The 15170-nt window shown below is 35.3% G+C and overlaps 1 protein-coding gene across 1 annotated transcript; it reads left to right on the plus strand.

Annotated features, from left to right (window-relative positions):
• Positions 1-12015: 12015 nt before the first annotated feature.
• On the plus strand, positions 12016-13021 carry LOC135138241 (uncharacterized). Its single transcript, XM_064068166.1, has 3 exons — positions 12016-12126; positions 12179-12413; positions 12474-13021. Exons 1-3 carry the CDS (start codon positions 12060-12062, stop codon positions 12913-12915), a joined length of 744 nt encoding a protein of 247 aa, XP_063924236.1. The 5' UTR covers positions 12016-12059; the 3' UTR covers positions 12916-13021.
• Positions 13022-15170: the final 2149 nt, after the last annotated feature.

Genomic DNA, 15170 nt, shown 5'->3' on the forward strand with positions numbered 1-15170 from the left:
AGAGAAACATTAAAATTGCTTTCCGAAGCTTATAAATTGCATGGAACTTTAGAACTCAAATCGTTGTTACTGGAATTTAGACGTAAATACAATATAGCTATTAAAATATAAAATAAATATATTAGATTAAACAAAAATAGTCCTAAAGCAATGTGGAAATTGATCAAATGTAAAAATCCCAAAAAACAACCTAAACAAACTTTTGCCGTAACACCTGATGAATTTAATGCCTTTTTTACAAATATTGCTACAGACATCATTTCAACCTTGGGTCCCCCAAAATTTGATCCCATTAGCTTAATGACAAATATACCTAATATAAATACCTCATTTAATTTTAAACAAGTAACTTACATCCAAGTACGAGATGCTTTTGTTAGCGTACGAAATAATAATTCGAAAGACATTTATGGATTTACAGTACCACTTATTAAATCCCTTAAAGACATATTAATACAACCGCTTACCAATCTGATAAACTCCTGCATTGAAGTGAATTTATTCCCTGATTGTCTCAAACGAGCCAGTGTGGTTCCTATATACAAAAAAGGCGATCCTGATGATATTGGCAATTACAGGCCAATATCATTATTACCAATTTTTTCGAAAATTTTTGAGAAACTAATGCTACAGCAGATTACGAAATATCTAAACAAATATAACCTTCTGACATTACAACAATTTGGTTTCCGTAAAGGCCTCTCTACTTCTACAGCCATCAGTGCACTAGTCGATAAGATAATCCAGAGCTTTGAACGTAAAGAATATTACTCAACCCATTTCTTAGATCTCAGTACGGCTTTTGATTGCGTAACTCACGATATTCTGTTAAGAAAATTATATTACTATAATTTCCAACCACCGAGTATAAATCTGATTATGAGTTACCTTAAAAATAGAACGCAAAGCTTATCAATTGAAAACAGATCATCTTGTACTTATTCTGTTAATTACGGATTTCCTCAAGGGTCCATTTTGGGACCAATATTGTTCTTGCTATATACAAACGATCTTCCAGACTACCTTAAAGAAGTTGATGTAACTCTCTACGCTGATGATACTTGCATTGGTACAGCAGGAGTAACTGCCGACCTTGCCTTCAACGCCAATCAAAATTCTATGAAGAAAGCCGCAGAGTGGTTCAGTGCAAATAGACTTAATTTAAATAAAACAAAATGTGTCTCAATGCTCTTCACATTAAGACCCTGCGAATGTTCCATCGAATGTGCGGAATATACAAAGTACTTAGGAGTCATTATCGATAAGGAACTTACTTGGTGTCAGCACGGTAATTGTATGTCAGATAAAATTTCAACAAATACCTTCCTTTTAAGAAATTTGGCTAATAATCTTTCTTTAAACTGTTTATGTATGGCCTATTATGCTCTGATACACTCTCTTCTCAATTATTCCATTTTAGTCTGGGGGCACTCATCATCTTTATCACGACTCTTTAAACTACAACGAAGATCAATCAGAATAATAGTTAATATAGGATACAGAGAAGATTGTAGAGCGTACTTCAAGTCACTAAAAATACTTACACTTCCTTCGCTTTATATTTATCGATGTTTGGAATTTATTACTCGGCATACAGAATTATATCCCAAAGTCAACCTCTATCACAACTACAGGACTAGACACGAGGATATTTGTTTCATAAACTTGCGTCTCACTAAGTCGAGGGATGCCATTAATTATTTTTGCATAAAATTTTTGAACACTTTGCCTGACGAAGTACGTAGAAACAACAGTCATGATTTTCTAAAAAATGTGAAACAATATTTGATACGAACGGCATTTTATTCATTAGATGAATACCTAAATAATAATTTTAAAGACCTGGTGTTACTATCTAGTGGTGCTTAATTTATTATATAGTAGATCATATATATTTATAGAGTTAATTCTAATTTGCAAACTTATAATTAACATGATAAAACAAAAAAGGCATCACTGGAGTAGATACAGAAAATCCGGACTGTTGTATCATCTCGATAAATTTAAAGAACTTAAAAAAAAATTAAAAGTGAAATACAAAGAGCGTATCACGGATTTATACTGACAGCAGAAAATTCCATCAAACGAAATCCAAATAATTTTTGGTCATTTATAAACGCAAAGAGGGGTTAAAGCAGGATACCTGCATCTATGACATGTAACAACAACACTTTGAATTCTCCACAGGAAATTGTAAACGTGTTTGCTCGCCAATTTGCTTCCGTGTTCAGTCATGATGAAAACCATATATGTGATCAGTTCTGTGATAATGTAAACTCTGTTTGTAATTTCTGTGATAATAGGTGATCTTTACGTATTAAACCTGGCTGTGAATATTTCCTTGTTTTACATATGTTCAAGATTGATCACTGTGAAATATTAAGAGCAGTGAAAAAAATTAAGTGCAATGGTGTCTCCCGTCCTGATGGTGTTCCTGCGTATATTGTGGGTGATTGTGTTAATTGTTTTCTGTTTCCCATCTGTTATATTTTTAATTTAATTTTAAAAACTACATCCTATCCTATTGTCTGGAAAAACTCAAAAATTTGTCCTATCTTTAAATCTGGCGATAAAAGTGACATACTTAAAAAATTATAGACCTGTTGCACTGTGATCCAATTTTGCTACGCTTTTTGAGTGCATATTATCATGTAGTCAATTTTATAAACAAAGAACAGCATGGTTTTGTAAAGGGAAAGTCAACGGCAACCAATCTATTTGAATTTACACAATTCACTTCCCAGGCTCTTGATGAGAGAAAACAAGTTGACGTTGTAATACACAGACCTGGCTAAGGCTTTCGATAAAGTGCATCATTGTATTTTACTTAACAAATTACAAAACTTCGGTCTCTCTTGTAGTTTAGTTCAACTATTGAAATCAGTTATAATGTGCAGGCGCCAATATGTGGAATATAGTAGTTATCAATCAGAAGAATTTTCTTGTAATAGTGGAGTCGTCCAAGGTTCCAATCTTGGACCACTTCTTTTTATTATATTTTTTAATGACGTTTGTGAATACATAAATTGTAAGTTTTATGTGTACGCCGATGATCTAAAAATTGTCAATATTATAAACTCATACTCTGACTGTTTGCATCTTCAACACAGTATTGATTTGTTTGCAGAATATTGTAGCAGGAACTTTCTTCGCATTAATACAGCAAAATGTAAAGTAATGTCAATCAGTAGGAAAAATATTAATGTGGGTTTCTTTTACAATATTCACGGTAATGTACTTGAGCGTTGTGGGCAGTTCTTAGATCTGGGCGTTATAGTGGATAATAAACGTTCTTTCGTACCGCACATTAACTACATTATACAGAAGGGACTGAAGATGCCAGGGTTCATTATTAGAAACACCTCTGACATGAGGAATAATTTTCCAGTTAAATTGTTATTTTATACCTTGGTTAGGTCCAGGCTGGAATATTGTTGTTGTGTATGGTGTCCTTGGCAAGTAACATATATTGATTACTTAAAGAATGTTTTACGAAAATTTTGTAAATATTTATTTTATAAGACGTACGGACACTATCCAACACCACACTATGAGCAGAAAGCATTGTTACATCTAATATTTATGGGTTCAATGTCGACGTTATAAAATCAGTAAAGGATATACTGTTGCAATATGTCAGAATTAGATACGCTCTGGCCCAGTACCGGTGCGACACTTGTGTGGTTGAAAGTCTGGACCCTTTTGTCTTTGTCGGCGTTTCACGGCAAATCGACGTCCAGATGTCGAGACCTTTTTTTTACTAAGTTAATAAATACCTTCGCTAGTGTTAACATCGTTGGCCTTTTATTTTTCGCACTTTAAATACGCACATAAATTAACAGGTTATGGGCCCAGATTACGTATCGAGTATTGTGCAGTTAGTATTTTGAAAAAGTGCAATTAGTGGAATATCAGCGATTAGTTCCTATTCGAAGTTGTGATTTGTAGTTGGTCAGTGTTCAAGTTCGGTTTCGCGGCCAATAGTAGCAGACACATCGAAAATGGATAAGTTCGCGATAGCTAAGTTTAACGGCAACGATTTTGCAGTATGGAAGTTTCAAATGCGCGCCTATCTGCGGTATCACGAATTGTTAGACGTTGTCGAAGGCATGAAAGCTCGCCCTGATTCGGGAGGTACGTCCAAGGAACAAGAAGAATGGGACAGAAAAGACGAGAAAGCTCAATTTGCGTTATCGTGCGCTCTAGAGACGAATGTTGTGCGTCATATAATGAATATGAAGACTGCAGCTGAAATGTGGACACGACTGGTGACTATTTACGAACAAAAGAACAAGACGTCGATTCATATTTTACACCAAAAATTTTATAATTATCAAATGCGACCAGGCGCAACAATTACTGAACATGTTGCTGCTATCGAAGAGCTGGTGAGACAGCTGGAAGATCTGAATCAGAAACCCACCGATGAACAAATAATCACGAAAGTACTGTACACACTACCACAACAGTATCAGCATATAGCAGCGGCTTTTGATATGCTTCCAGAAAAAGAGCAAACCATGGTCAACCTTCTTCCTCGGTTATTAAAGCTGGAAACAATGAGAAATGGAATGGTCGAGATTAAAAACGACGAAGAAGACAACTCAGCCCTTTACACAAGCAACGGCAATCGGGGACAACGCCAAAATCATCAAAGAAATAGAGGTGGTCGTTATCAAAATCAGCAGCGACAGCAATCTACAAAACAGCGATTTAGTGGGAAGTGTTATAATTGCGGTAAGACGGGACATAGAAAGATCGACTGCTACAAACCCCAAAACACTCAAAACAATGGCCAAGCGAATGCAGCATCAAACAGCGGCGCATCGAGTGCGATGATGTATACAGCCGAAACGATGGCTGTCGGTAACGCGGGCGAATTATGGGTCGCGGATTCTGGTGCGAGTAAACACATGACTTTTCGGCGCGACATTATTACAAATTATAGGGAGTTTAGTGCAAGTGAGAGAAAACCGATCACAGTGGGCAACAATGAAACTATTTACGCGGAAGGTGAAGGAGATGTAATGATTACTTCGTACGTTAATGGACAAGTACTGGAGCAAGGCATGAGTGAAGTGTGGTACGTGCCTGAAATTGGGAAAAATCTGTTCTCAATAAGTGCAGCTAGTAATCATGGTGTTAACGCATTATTCAGCAAACACACGTTACAATTGTTTTGTCGTGGCAAAGTGGTAGCCACCGGACAATTGGCTAAAAACGGTTTATTCGAAATGAATATTCGCGCGCGGGCAACGGCAGAGGCTATGATCGCAAGTGCAAGTGCTCAAAACGTTCGAGTGTGGCATGAACGGCTTGGACACGTTGCATTTAAAGTGGTTCGCGAAATGGCCAAAAGTGACGCGATAACTGGCATGAAAATTGTGGACTCGAAAGATAGTACGGACAATGAGGACACATTTTGTGAAGACTGTGTATACGGCAAGCACGTGCGACAACCGTTCCCGTCCTCAAATTCGCGGGCTGAACGGCCAGGAGATCTAATGCATTTTGACACGATCGGACCATTGAATGAATCGTTAGGTGGTTCGCGGTTCGCAGCTGTATTTACAGATGATTGCAGTGGTACGATCATCGCAGTTCCAATGAAAACAAAGTCCGACGTCGTCGACGCGATGATTAGTGTAATAGCTGATGCAGAAGCGAATGGACATAAAATAAAACGCGTGCGATCGGACAATGGGGGTGAATTTTTGGGCAGTGAAATGAAGGCGGTGTTAACCAAGAAATTTATTAAACAAGAACTGACCACACCGTACTGTCCACAACAGAATGGGCGGGCCGAACGATCTAACAGGACATTAAATGAAATGGTGCGGTGTCAACTTGCAAGCGGAAACCTGCCCCAAGGACTATGGGCGGAAATGATTAGAAACGGAGCTCACATTAGAAATAGAATACCACGTGTCCGTCTCGAAGGGAAAACCCCCTACGAACTCTGGACCGGTCGAAAGCCTGATTTGAGTCATTTATGTAAAATTGGTAGTACTGCATATGCATTAATTGACGAGTCGAAACGGAGCAAATTTGAAAAGAAGAGCGAACGGCTCATCTTAGTTGGATATGAATTTGAGCAACACGCATATCGACTTTGGCGGCCAGGTACACAAGTAATTATTAAGAGTCGTGACGTAAAAATTGTCGAATTACCACCAAAAAGACCGCTTCAATTGTTACCTGAAATCGCTACAAATGAAGAACAATCAACACCAACACGAGCGGCGTACTCGAAACGCGTGGTACCTTCAGATGAAAACTCCATCGTAAACAACACCCGATCTAAGACGAAGAAAAGGATGGAAGAAAAAGATGAAATGACTGAAGTTCAGTTTGCAGCCCTCCTGACTGAAGGTGACAAAATAGTGACTAAAACACCTGAAACTCTCGCAGAAGCGTTAGGCACGAATGATTCGAAACAGTGGGAGCTTGCAATGGCTGATGAATTGGAGTCTTTAGCCAAAAATGAAGTTTGGGAATTGGTGGAGCTTCCAGCGAACAGACGACCAATCCAAAATAAATGGATATTCAAGATTAAAACCAACCCGGACGGCAGCATCAATAAATACAAGGCACGGTTGGTTATTAAGGGCTGTTCGCAAAAAGCGGGCATCGACTACGCGGAAACGTTCTCACCCGTTGCACGGTTCGAATCAGTGCGTGTATTGTTGGCCATCGCGGCGGCCAAAAATTATGAACTCTTTCAGATTGACGTGAAAACTGCTTTCCTTTATAGTGAGCTAAAAGAGGAAATATATATGGTGCAACCGGACGGTTTTGACGACGGTAGTGGCCGTGTGTGTAAACTAAACAAAAGTTTATACGGACTGAAACAGGCACCGTTAGTGTTTCATGAGAAAATGGACGGAGTGCTAAAAGAATTCGGCATGAACCCTACTCGGCTTGACCGGTGTGTGTACGCGTCTGACAATAACGAACTTTATTTCGCGCTGTACGTGGATGATGGTCTGGTAATCGGTAGTTCCGTGGAACGTGTCAACAGTTTCATAAACAAACCAAAACTGAATTTTGAAGTTACCGGTGACGTGGCAAACTGTATGCAAATAGTGCGCGATCGTGGGACAAAAACTCTACATTTAAAGCAAACTGCATACGTCCGTAATGTGCTCGAAAAGTTTAACATGAGTACATGCAACCCCAGCTCAATACCAGCAGACCCCGGTGTAGTGTTGAAGCGTAATCCAAGTGAAGGTGGTACCGATGCACCTTATCGACAAGCGATCGGATCGCTAATGTATTTGGCAGTGGCTACGCGTCCGGATTTGGCGTTTTCAGTGAGCCAATTAAGTCAACATTTGGAGCATCCATCTGAAGTACATTGGCAAGCTGTGAAACGAGTGTTCCGGTACTTACGTGGAAGTATGGACACTGGAATTACGTTTAGTGACCAAAGGGGAAGTATAAATCAACTCGTTGCATACTCAGACGCGGATTACGCGTCGGATGAAGATCGAAAATCGATCAGTGGCGTCGTCGTAATCCTTAACGGTGGACCAGTCAGCTGGATGTCAAGGAAACAAACGATTGTGGCTGACTCTACAACGTACGCAGAGTATGTAGCAGCGTACATGGCGACGAAAGAAATTATTTGGGTTCGCGGACTTTTAGCCGACTTGGGTGTAGTGCAACGACAACCGACGATTGTGCACATGGACAATGCGGCTGCTGAACATTTGGTGCGAAACCCTGTTCATCATCGACGCACCAAACATATCGATGTCAAGTTCCACTACACACGTGACGCCTATCAACGGGGAGAGATTGATATCAACCACGTTGGGACAACGGAACAACTGGCGGATATGTTCACGAAACCGCTAAGCCGTGATAAATTTGCCAATAATTTAAAATTGTTGAATTTACATTCAGTTTAAGAGTTATTCTCTTAAGTATTATTTTATTTGTGTGTTCTAATTTTTATTTTGTTTGTTTATTTAGTTCATCTGACCAGAGCGAGTGGGAGTGTTGCAATATGTCAGAATTAGATACGCTCTGGCCCAGTACCGGTGCGACACTTGTGTGGTTGAAAGTCTGGACCCTTTTGTCTTTGTCGGCGTTTCACGGCAAATCGACGTCCAGATGTCGAGACCTTTTTTTTACTAAGTTAATAAATACCTTCGCTAGTGTTAACATCGTTGGCCTTTTATTTTTCGCACTTTAAATACGCACATAAATTAACATATACTAATTGCACCTTTGACCAAATTAATAAATAAATGTATTGTTGACTCGGTTTTTCCAGACTGCTTAAAATTGGCTTTAGTATGTCCAATATACAAAAAAGGTAATGTCAATGAAGTTGATAACTATCGACCAATCTCCCTTCTTCCAGTGTTGTCTAAAGTGTTCGAAAAATTAATGTTAGAACAAATCCTTGAATTCTTTATTAGTAATAACTTGTTTTGTACAAATCAGTTTGGATTTCGAAAAGGCTTATCCACTGAAAAAGCTGTTCTATCTTTTATTGATAATGTCGTTAAATCCTTTCAAGATGGTGAATATTTTGTGTCTGCCTTTCTAGATCTTAGTAAGGCATTTGACTGCATGTCTCATGAAATACTAATCCGTAAACTTTTTTTTTACAACTTTCACCCAGATGCCACTAGATTAATTTCATCGTATCTTTTGAATCGATTGCAAGTATCTCTGTTGATGGTATAGTCTCCGATAAAGAACAAATCGCGTATGGTGTACCTCAGGGGTCCATCTTAGGGCCTCTACTTTTCTTAATTTATGTGAACGATCTGCCATACTTTTTCCCTGATTTTTTTACGATATTGTACGCGGACGATACTAGTAAAAAGGCAATGTCATCTTCATTAGTAATAAGTACTCTTATGAATATATCTTCGCAAGCGGAACCTTGGTTTTTCGCCAACAAACTTTGCGTAAATAAGAACAAATCAGTTCAGATGGTATTTTCATTGAAGAAAGATAAGTCTTTTGCGGATACGAAAAGTACTAACAAGTTCCTCGGAATTGTTCTAGATACTAAATTACTTTGGCATGAACATGTGGATTATATTGTTCACATCATTTCTAAAAATACTTATCTCTTAAGAAACTTATCAAATCATGTTGATCAAAATATATTAAAAATTGCATATTATGCGCTAATACAATCTCACTTAGTATATGGTATACTAATCTGGGGACACAGCGCCTCGTCACAAAACCTTTTTAGGCTTCAAAGAAGAGCTATTAGAATCCTTTCAGGTATTGGTTATCGTAATGATTGCAAATTTTCATTTCAATCCTTAAATATTTTGACATTGCCCTGCTTGTACATCTATCACTGTTTTAAATTTTTAGTAAACCAAATTAATCAATTTCCTACACTGAGTTCTTTCCATGACTATAATACCAGGTCCACAAATTTGTTAATCGAAAATTTGAGAATAAACCGTTGCAGAACTGCCAGGAACTATTTCTGTATAGTGTTCTTTAACAAATTACCTCAGAGTTTCCGCAACCTTCCACCATCTCAATTTCTAAAAAAAAATCAAGGATGTCTTAACCGAAAATAGTTTTTATAGTTTCAATGAATATTTTCAATATAATTTTGAGTAATTTCTTGTTTATCATGTAGCTAGCTCATAATCTACATAAGTATTGTATTGCATGGTTTTTATGTTTATTTTTACTATTACATTCTTGTAAACTTTGGACGAGTGTATAAACTTTATGTTTTTAGCACAATAAAATTACTTACTTACTTACTTACTTACTTACTTACTTACTTACTTACTTACTTACTTACTTACTTACTTACTTACTTACTTACTTACTTACTTACTTACTTACTTACTTACTTACTTACTTACTTACTTACTTACTTACTTACTTACTTACTTACTTACTTACTTACTTACTTACTTACTTACTTACTTACTTACTTACTTACTTACTTACTTACTTACTTACTTACTTACTTACTTACTTACTTACTTACTTACTTACTTACTTACTTACTTACTTACTTACTTACTTACTTACTTACTTACTTACTTACTTACTTACTTACTTACTTACTTACTTACTTACTTACTTACTTACTTACTTACTTACTTACTTACTTACTTACTTACTTACTTACTTACTTACTTACTTACTTACTTACTTACTTACTTACTTACTTACTTACTTACTTACTTACTTACTTACTTACTTACTTACTTACTTACTTACTTACTTACTTACTTACTTACTTACTTACTTACTTACTTACTTACTTACTTACTTACTTACTTACTTACTTACTTACTTACTTACTTACTTACTTACTTACTTACTTACTTACTTACTTACTTACTTACTTACTTACTTACTTACTTACTTACTTACTTACTTACTTACTTACTTACTTACTTACTTACTTACTTACTTACTTACTTACTTACTTACTTACTTACTTACTTACTTACTTACTTACTTACTTACTTACTTACTTACTTACTTACTTACTTACTTACTTACTTACTTACTTACTTACTTACTTACTTACTTACTTACTTACTTACTTACTTACTTACTTACTTACTTACTTACTTACTTACTTACTTACTTACTTACTTACTTACTTACTTACTTACTTACTTACTTACTTACTTACTTACTTACTTACTTACTTACTTACTTACTTACTTACTTACTTACTTACTTACTTACTTACTTACTTACTTACTTACTTACTTACTTACTTACTTACTTACTTACTTAATAAATGAAAACTCTCTCTCAAGTAGAAAATATATGGCGTGTCTAACTTTTCTACAAAAAATAATATTTGGTACAATTAAAAGTGCTGAACTTCTTGGTAAAATAAAAATAAATGTAAACAGAATTATTAGTAGACACGCATTCACATTTTTTTATAAAATTCCTAAGACATTTCATCATTACAACTCGCCTCTTCTAAACTGTTTCAAATTGTATAACTGTGTTAGTGATAAATTTGATATTTTTTTTGATAATGTCTGTAACCGTAAATTTAAAAATATTCTTCTTATGCACTACAATCAGTAATAGCAATTATCTCAGCTCTCAGTATTTGATTATGTGGATATTTATTGTTTATTTATTTTTTTTTCCTTTATTATTACTATTATTATTAAGTTCGCATATACTTATTTGTATTTTTGTTCCCATAAGGACGTTAAATATCTGTGGGAAAATAAACTACCATTATTATTATTATTATTATTATTATTATATAAAGATCGGTAACGGATAATATAAAGTGTAATGAAATATTTGATGCAGGATGGTTGTCATCTTCTGGTACAAGGAGAAGATCCGCCTGTTTTACAGAGCAATGAAAATTAGAGAATAGCAGATCTAAAATGCGATTGAATTTCTTATACGGAGAAAAATTTTGAAAATTCGCAAAATTTTTGAGAAAGAATGTGGCTCTATTACCTAAATTGGCTGAAAAATCTAGTACGTTAACCAAGAACAACGACATTGTCCATACGAAAATTATCTGGAAATAATCATCAAACTCCTTATGGAAGTTACTATATAGTTAATAAAGTTAATTTAAATTGTCATAATGGAAAAAATAAACTATTAATAGGTATAAAGAGAAAACACAGACCTACAAATATTTATTTTTAACTAAAATAACAACGTTTTACGGTTGTTAGCAAAGAACAAACGCCAAACACGTAAGTCAAAACTACATTCAAAACATCGTAACTGAGTCAAAACACAAACATTTTAATTGTAAACACCAAGAATAAATTTATCTTATCGTAGTACAGATGCACTGGAATCACTTGATATTTTTGTCAGGTATGCACTTATCGCGTTAAATAAATATTTTTGTGACTAACCTAAGACAATGTAAGCAATTTAGGACAAACATCTTTTAAATCCGTTCGTCTCGACTACGTTAATATTTTAAGCCCCAAACCACCTCATAATAAAAAAAACAACAATTTTTTTTTAGTACCAAAGAGTCCGTAATATAAAAACACCCTACCTCAGTACAGAGGCAGTTCAAACCACTCTGCCTAAACATGAAAACCATAATTCTATCTATCTGTGTTTTGACAGTTTTGAGTTTCTCTTACTGTACACATTTGCGTAAATATATAATTTTGGTGATTATTTTTTCACTTAAATTGTAATTTTTAAGCATTCAAAAAATGCAACATCAAGCGGCCGAATTTTGAAAAATGTTTGAGCCACGCCATCCAGGACGTCATCACGCAGTTGGACAAACCAATCCCCGCAATGAGTTTACCCTCCATGGATCCATGGAAACTGGAAACTCTGAACTTGGACATAGGGAATGCTTCTGAGGGTTTGCAACAGATATGGAGGAATGTAACAGTTCGGGGTTTTAGCAAACCCACTGCTACAGATGCAAGGTAATCATTAACAATGGGGTCTAAAATTTTGTAAATATTATTGATTTATTTCTTCACTAGGTGGACTCCCGGGTCTGTCATCACCTTAGATCTCGCAGTAAGCTACGACTGTGCCATAGTTTTCACCACCGAGTACGAAGCCCACGGCGCAGTTCTTCTTCTCCCGGTTGACGTGGTTACGTCATTTCGTTGCGATTTTGTGAAAGGCGGAAAAATTAAAGTAACATACAAAATCCAAAAACCTAAAAAAGCGAATGGACATTTTAAACTGATTAGTACCAAGGTTGTATTTGAGCCGAAGAAGGTGAAATTTAATGTTAGTGAATTCTTTGAAAATCAAAGTCTAACAGCTGCATTAAACTCGGAAATGAATAAAAATTGGGAAGGAAGCTGGAACGTCCTCAGCGCGTTTGTGGGTGTTTATGACCCATTTTTTGATGCATTGCTTAGAGGCGTTTTGGAAAAATTTCCAGCTGATCAAATTGTCGGCGGTCTGGACTAGAATGGTGTGTTGCTCCGGACTACAGTATGTTTAATATGTATATGTTAAAAATGAACGAATTGTGAAATTATCTACAAATCATGAATTAAAAAAAAAAAAAAATAAATAGTAGGTAGACAAATTGTGCTTCATTTATAAGTATATTTTTCCGATTTTACATTCTCTCGATCTGTTAATGTTTTTTTATAAAATATGATAATGCGCTTCCTATTTCTAACAATGATTTCAATGATTTTTCGGACCGACGACCTAAAGTAACATGCATATACCAAAACGTTAGGGGTTTCAATTCTAAATTAACCTCTTTCTATAATAATATTCTAGCGCTTTCTGATGAGTTTGATATTTTTGTTTTGCACAACGATGTATCAAACGCAGAACTGTTTCCTGATGATTTTGCAGTTTACCGTTGTGATCGAAACTTTAAACGTTTAGGAAATACCAGAGGTGGTGGTGTCCTGATTGGTGTAAATAATACTAAACTGACGTCTATGAAAATTGATGTTAGTAACATTGTTGAAACCGTTCCCTCTATTGACCTTATAGGCGTCAAGGTAAAAACATCCTATTATCAAAATCTCTTGGTCTTTGCCGTTTACATTCCGTCTTGGACAACTTTTCAAGATTACGAAACATTTTTCGAATATGCTGGTATTATTGACTGCTCTTTTTCTAGGAGACTTTAATACATCCACGTATTGCAGTAATATTAATAATAACTACAGTCAATGTTTGAATCACTTTTTTGTAGAACTTACCAACTTTACTCAATATAATAATGTAAGTAATTGTTTCGGTAATACTTTAAATCTTATATTTTCTTCTTCCTCTTGTCATGTTGAAAAGTCTAGCGTCCCTCTAGTGCAAGAAGACGCATTTCATCGCCCATTAGAATTTGATATACATTGCAACATTAAAAAGGCTGATATCTTTTGTTTAAATTCAAACAATTATATCTGTAACTTTAAAAAAACGGATTATCCTGGTTTATATAATGCATTATTACATATTAATTGGTCTGAGCTTGGAAGAATTAAAGATGTTAATTTAGCTTGTCAACACTTCTACACAATTTTATTTAGAACTTTTGATTTATACATACCAAAGACTGGAGGTTTCAAAAGAAAATACCGTCATTATCCACCTTGGTTCGATAAGGATATTATAAGAAGTCTTCGATTAAAAACCAATATGCGTAAAACATTTCTGTCGAATCATTATCCTCAGACATATATTGAATTTAAGAGAGTCAGAGCAGATAATAATAATAATAATAATATTTATTGATTCCAACAGGATACACCCACTTACCGGAATCAAGTAAACACAAGAGTTACATTGTACTAAGTACATAAAAGAATTAGAAGAATTAAATAACATAACAGTGATTGTAATAATGATAACAACTACTTAAATTATACCATAAATTAATTAACTAAATTACTTAAATTAATAACTGATAATATATAATTCAATAACTACGACTACATCTGTATGCTGTATTTGAATGAGCTGAATACACGCAAATCGTTTAAAGTTCTACACTACTACAAGTCTTTCATACAGGAACAAACATAATTTACAGAATCAAAAAATATGTCACAACTGCTAGCAATACCATTGAAAAGAGAGCACATTAAGGCAACAGGAGATCTAGCTAGTGCGTTGGTACGAGAAGCAGAAATGTAAAATAACACATGTTGGCGAACTGCAGAAGAACGAGGCACTAAAAAATTTATTTTGCCAAGAAGTGAAGGGCAGTCTAATTTATTATTGAGTAGGTTGTACAAAAATCTTATTGTTAAAATATTGCGACGTGTATAAAGAGATCAAATATTACACCTATCTAGCAGAGTAGAGTGATTGAAACCCTGAGGAGGATATACAGCATCTTGTTTAAAAGCCAACCATTTAAGAAATTTTCTTTGAACGGCCTCTAGACTACCACGATGAACTGCGTAAATTGGAGACCAGATAACAGCTCCATATTCCAGCCTCGAACGCACTAGGGAACAAAAAAATAATTTCAAAGTGCTTTCGTTATGAAAGTCACTGCAGTTTCGGTAAATAAATCCATAAGTTTTATATGCCTTAGTGATAATCTCAGTAATATGTTTTACAAAAGTTAATCTATTATCAAATACAACACCCAAGTCCTTAAAGCTGTCTACGCGTTCCAAAACAGATCCATTTATGTTGTAATCAAAGTAAGTAGTCTGATTTCTTCGTGTGTATGAAACAACTTTGCATTTTGC

Source organism: Zophobas morio, unplaced genomic scaffold (genome assembly GCF_036711695.1).
Source record: "Zophobas morio isolate AGI-343-1 ecotype UQ-CSIRO unplaced genomic scaffold, CSIRO_AGI_Zmor_V1 ptg000030l, whole genome shotgun sequence".
Lineage (NCBI taxonomy): Eukaryota > Metazoa > Arthropoda > Insecta > Coleoptera > Tenebrionidae > Zophobas > Zophobas morio.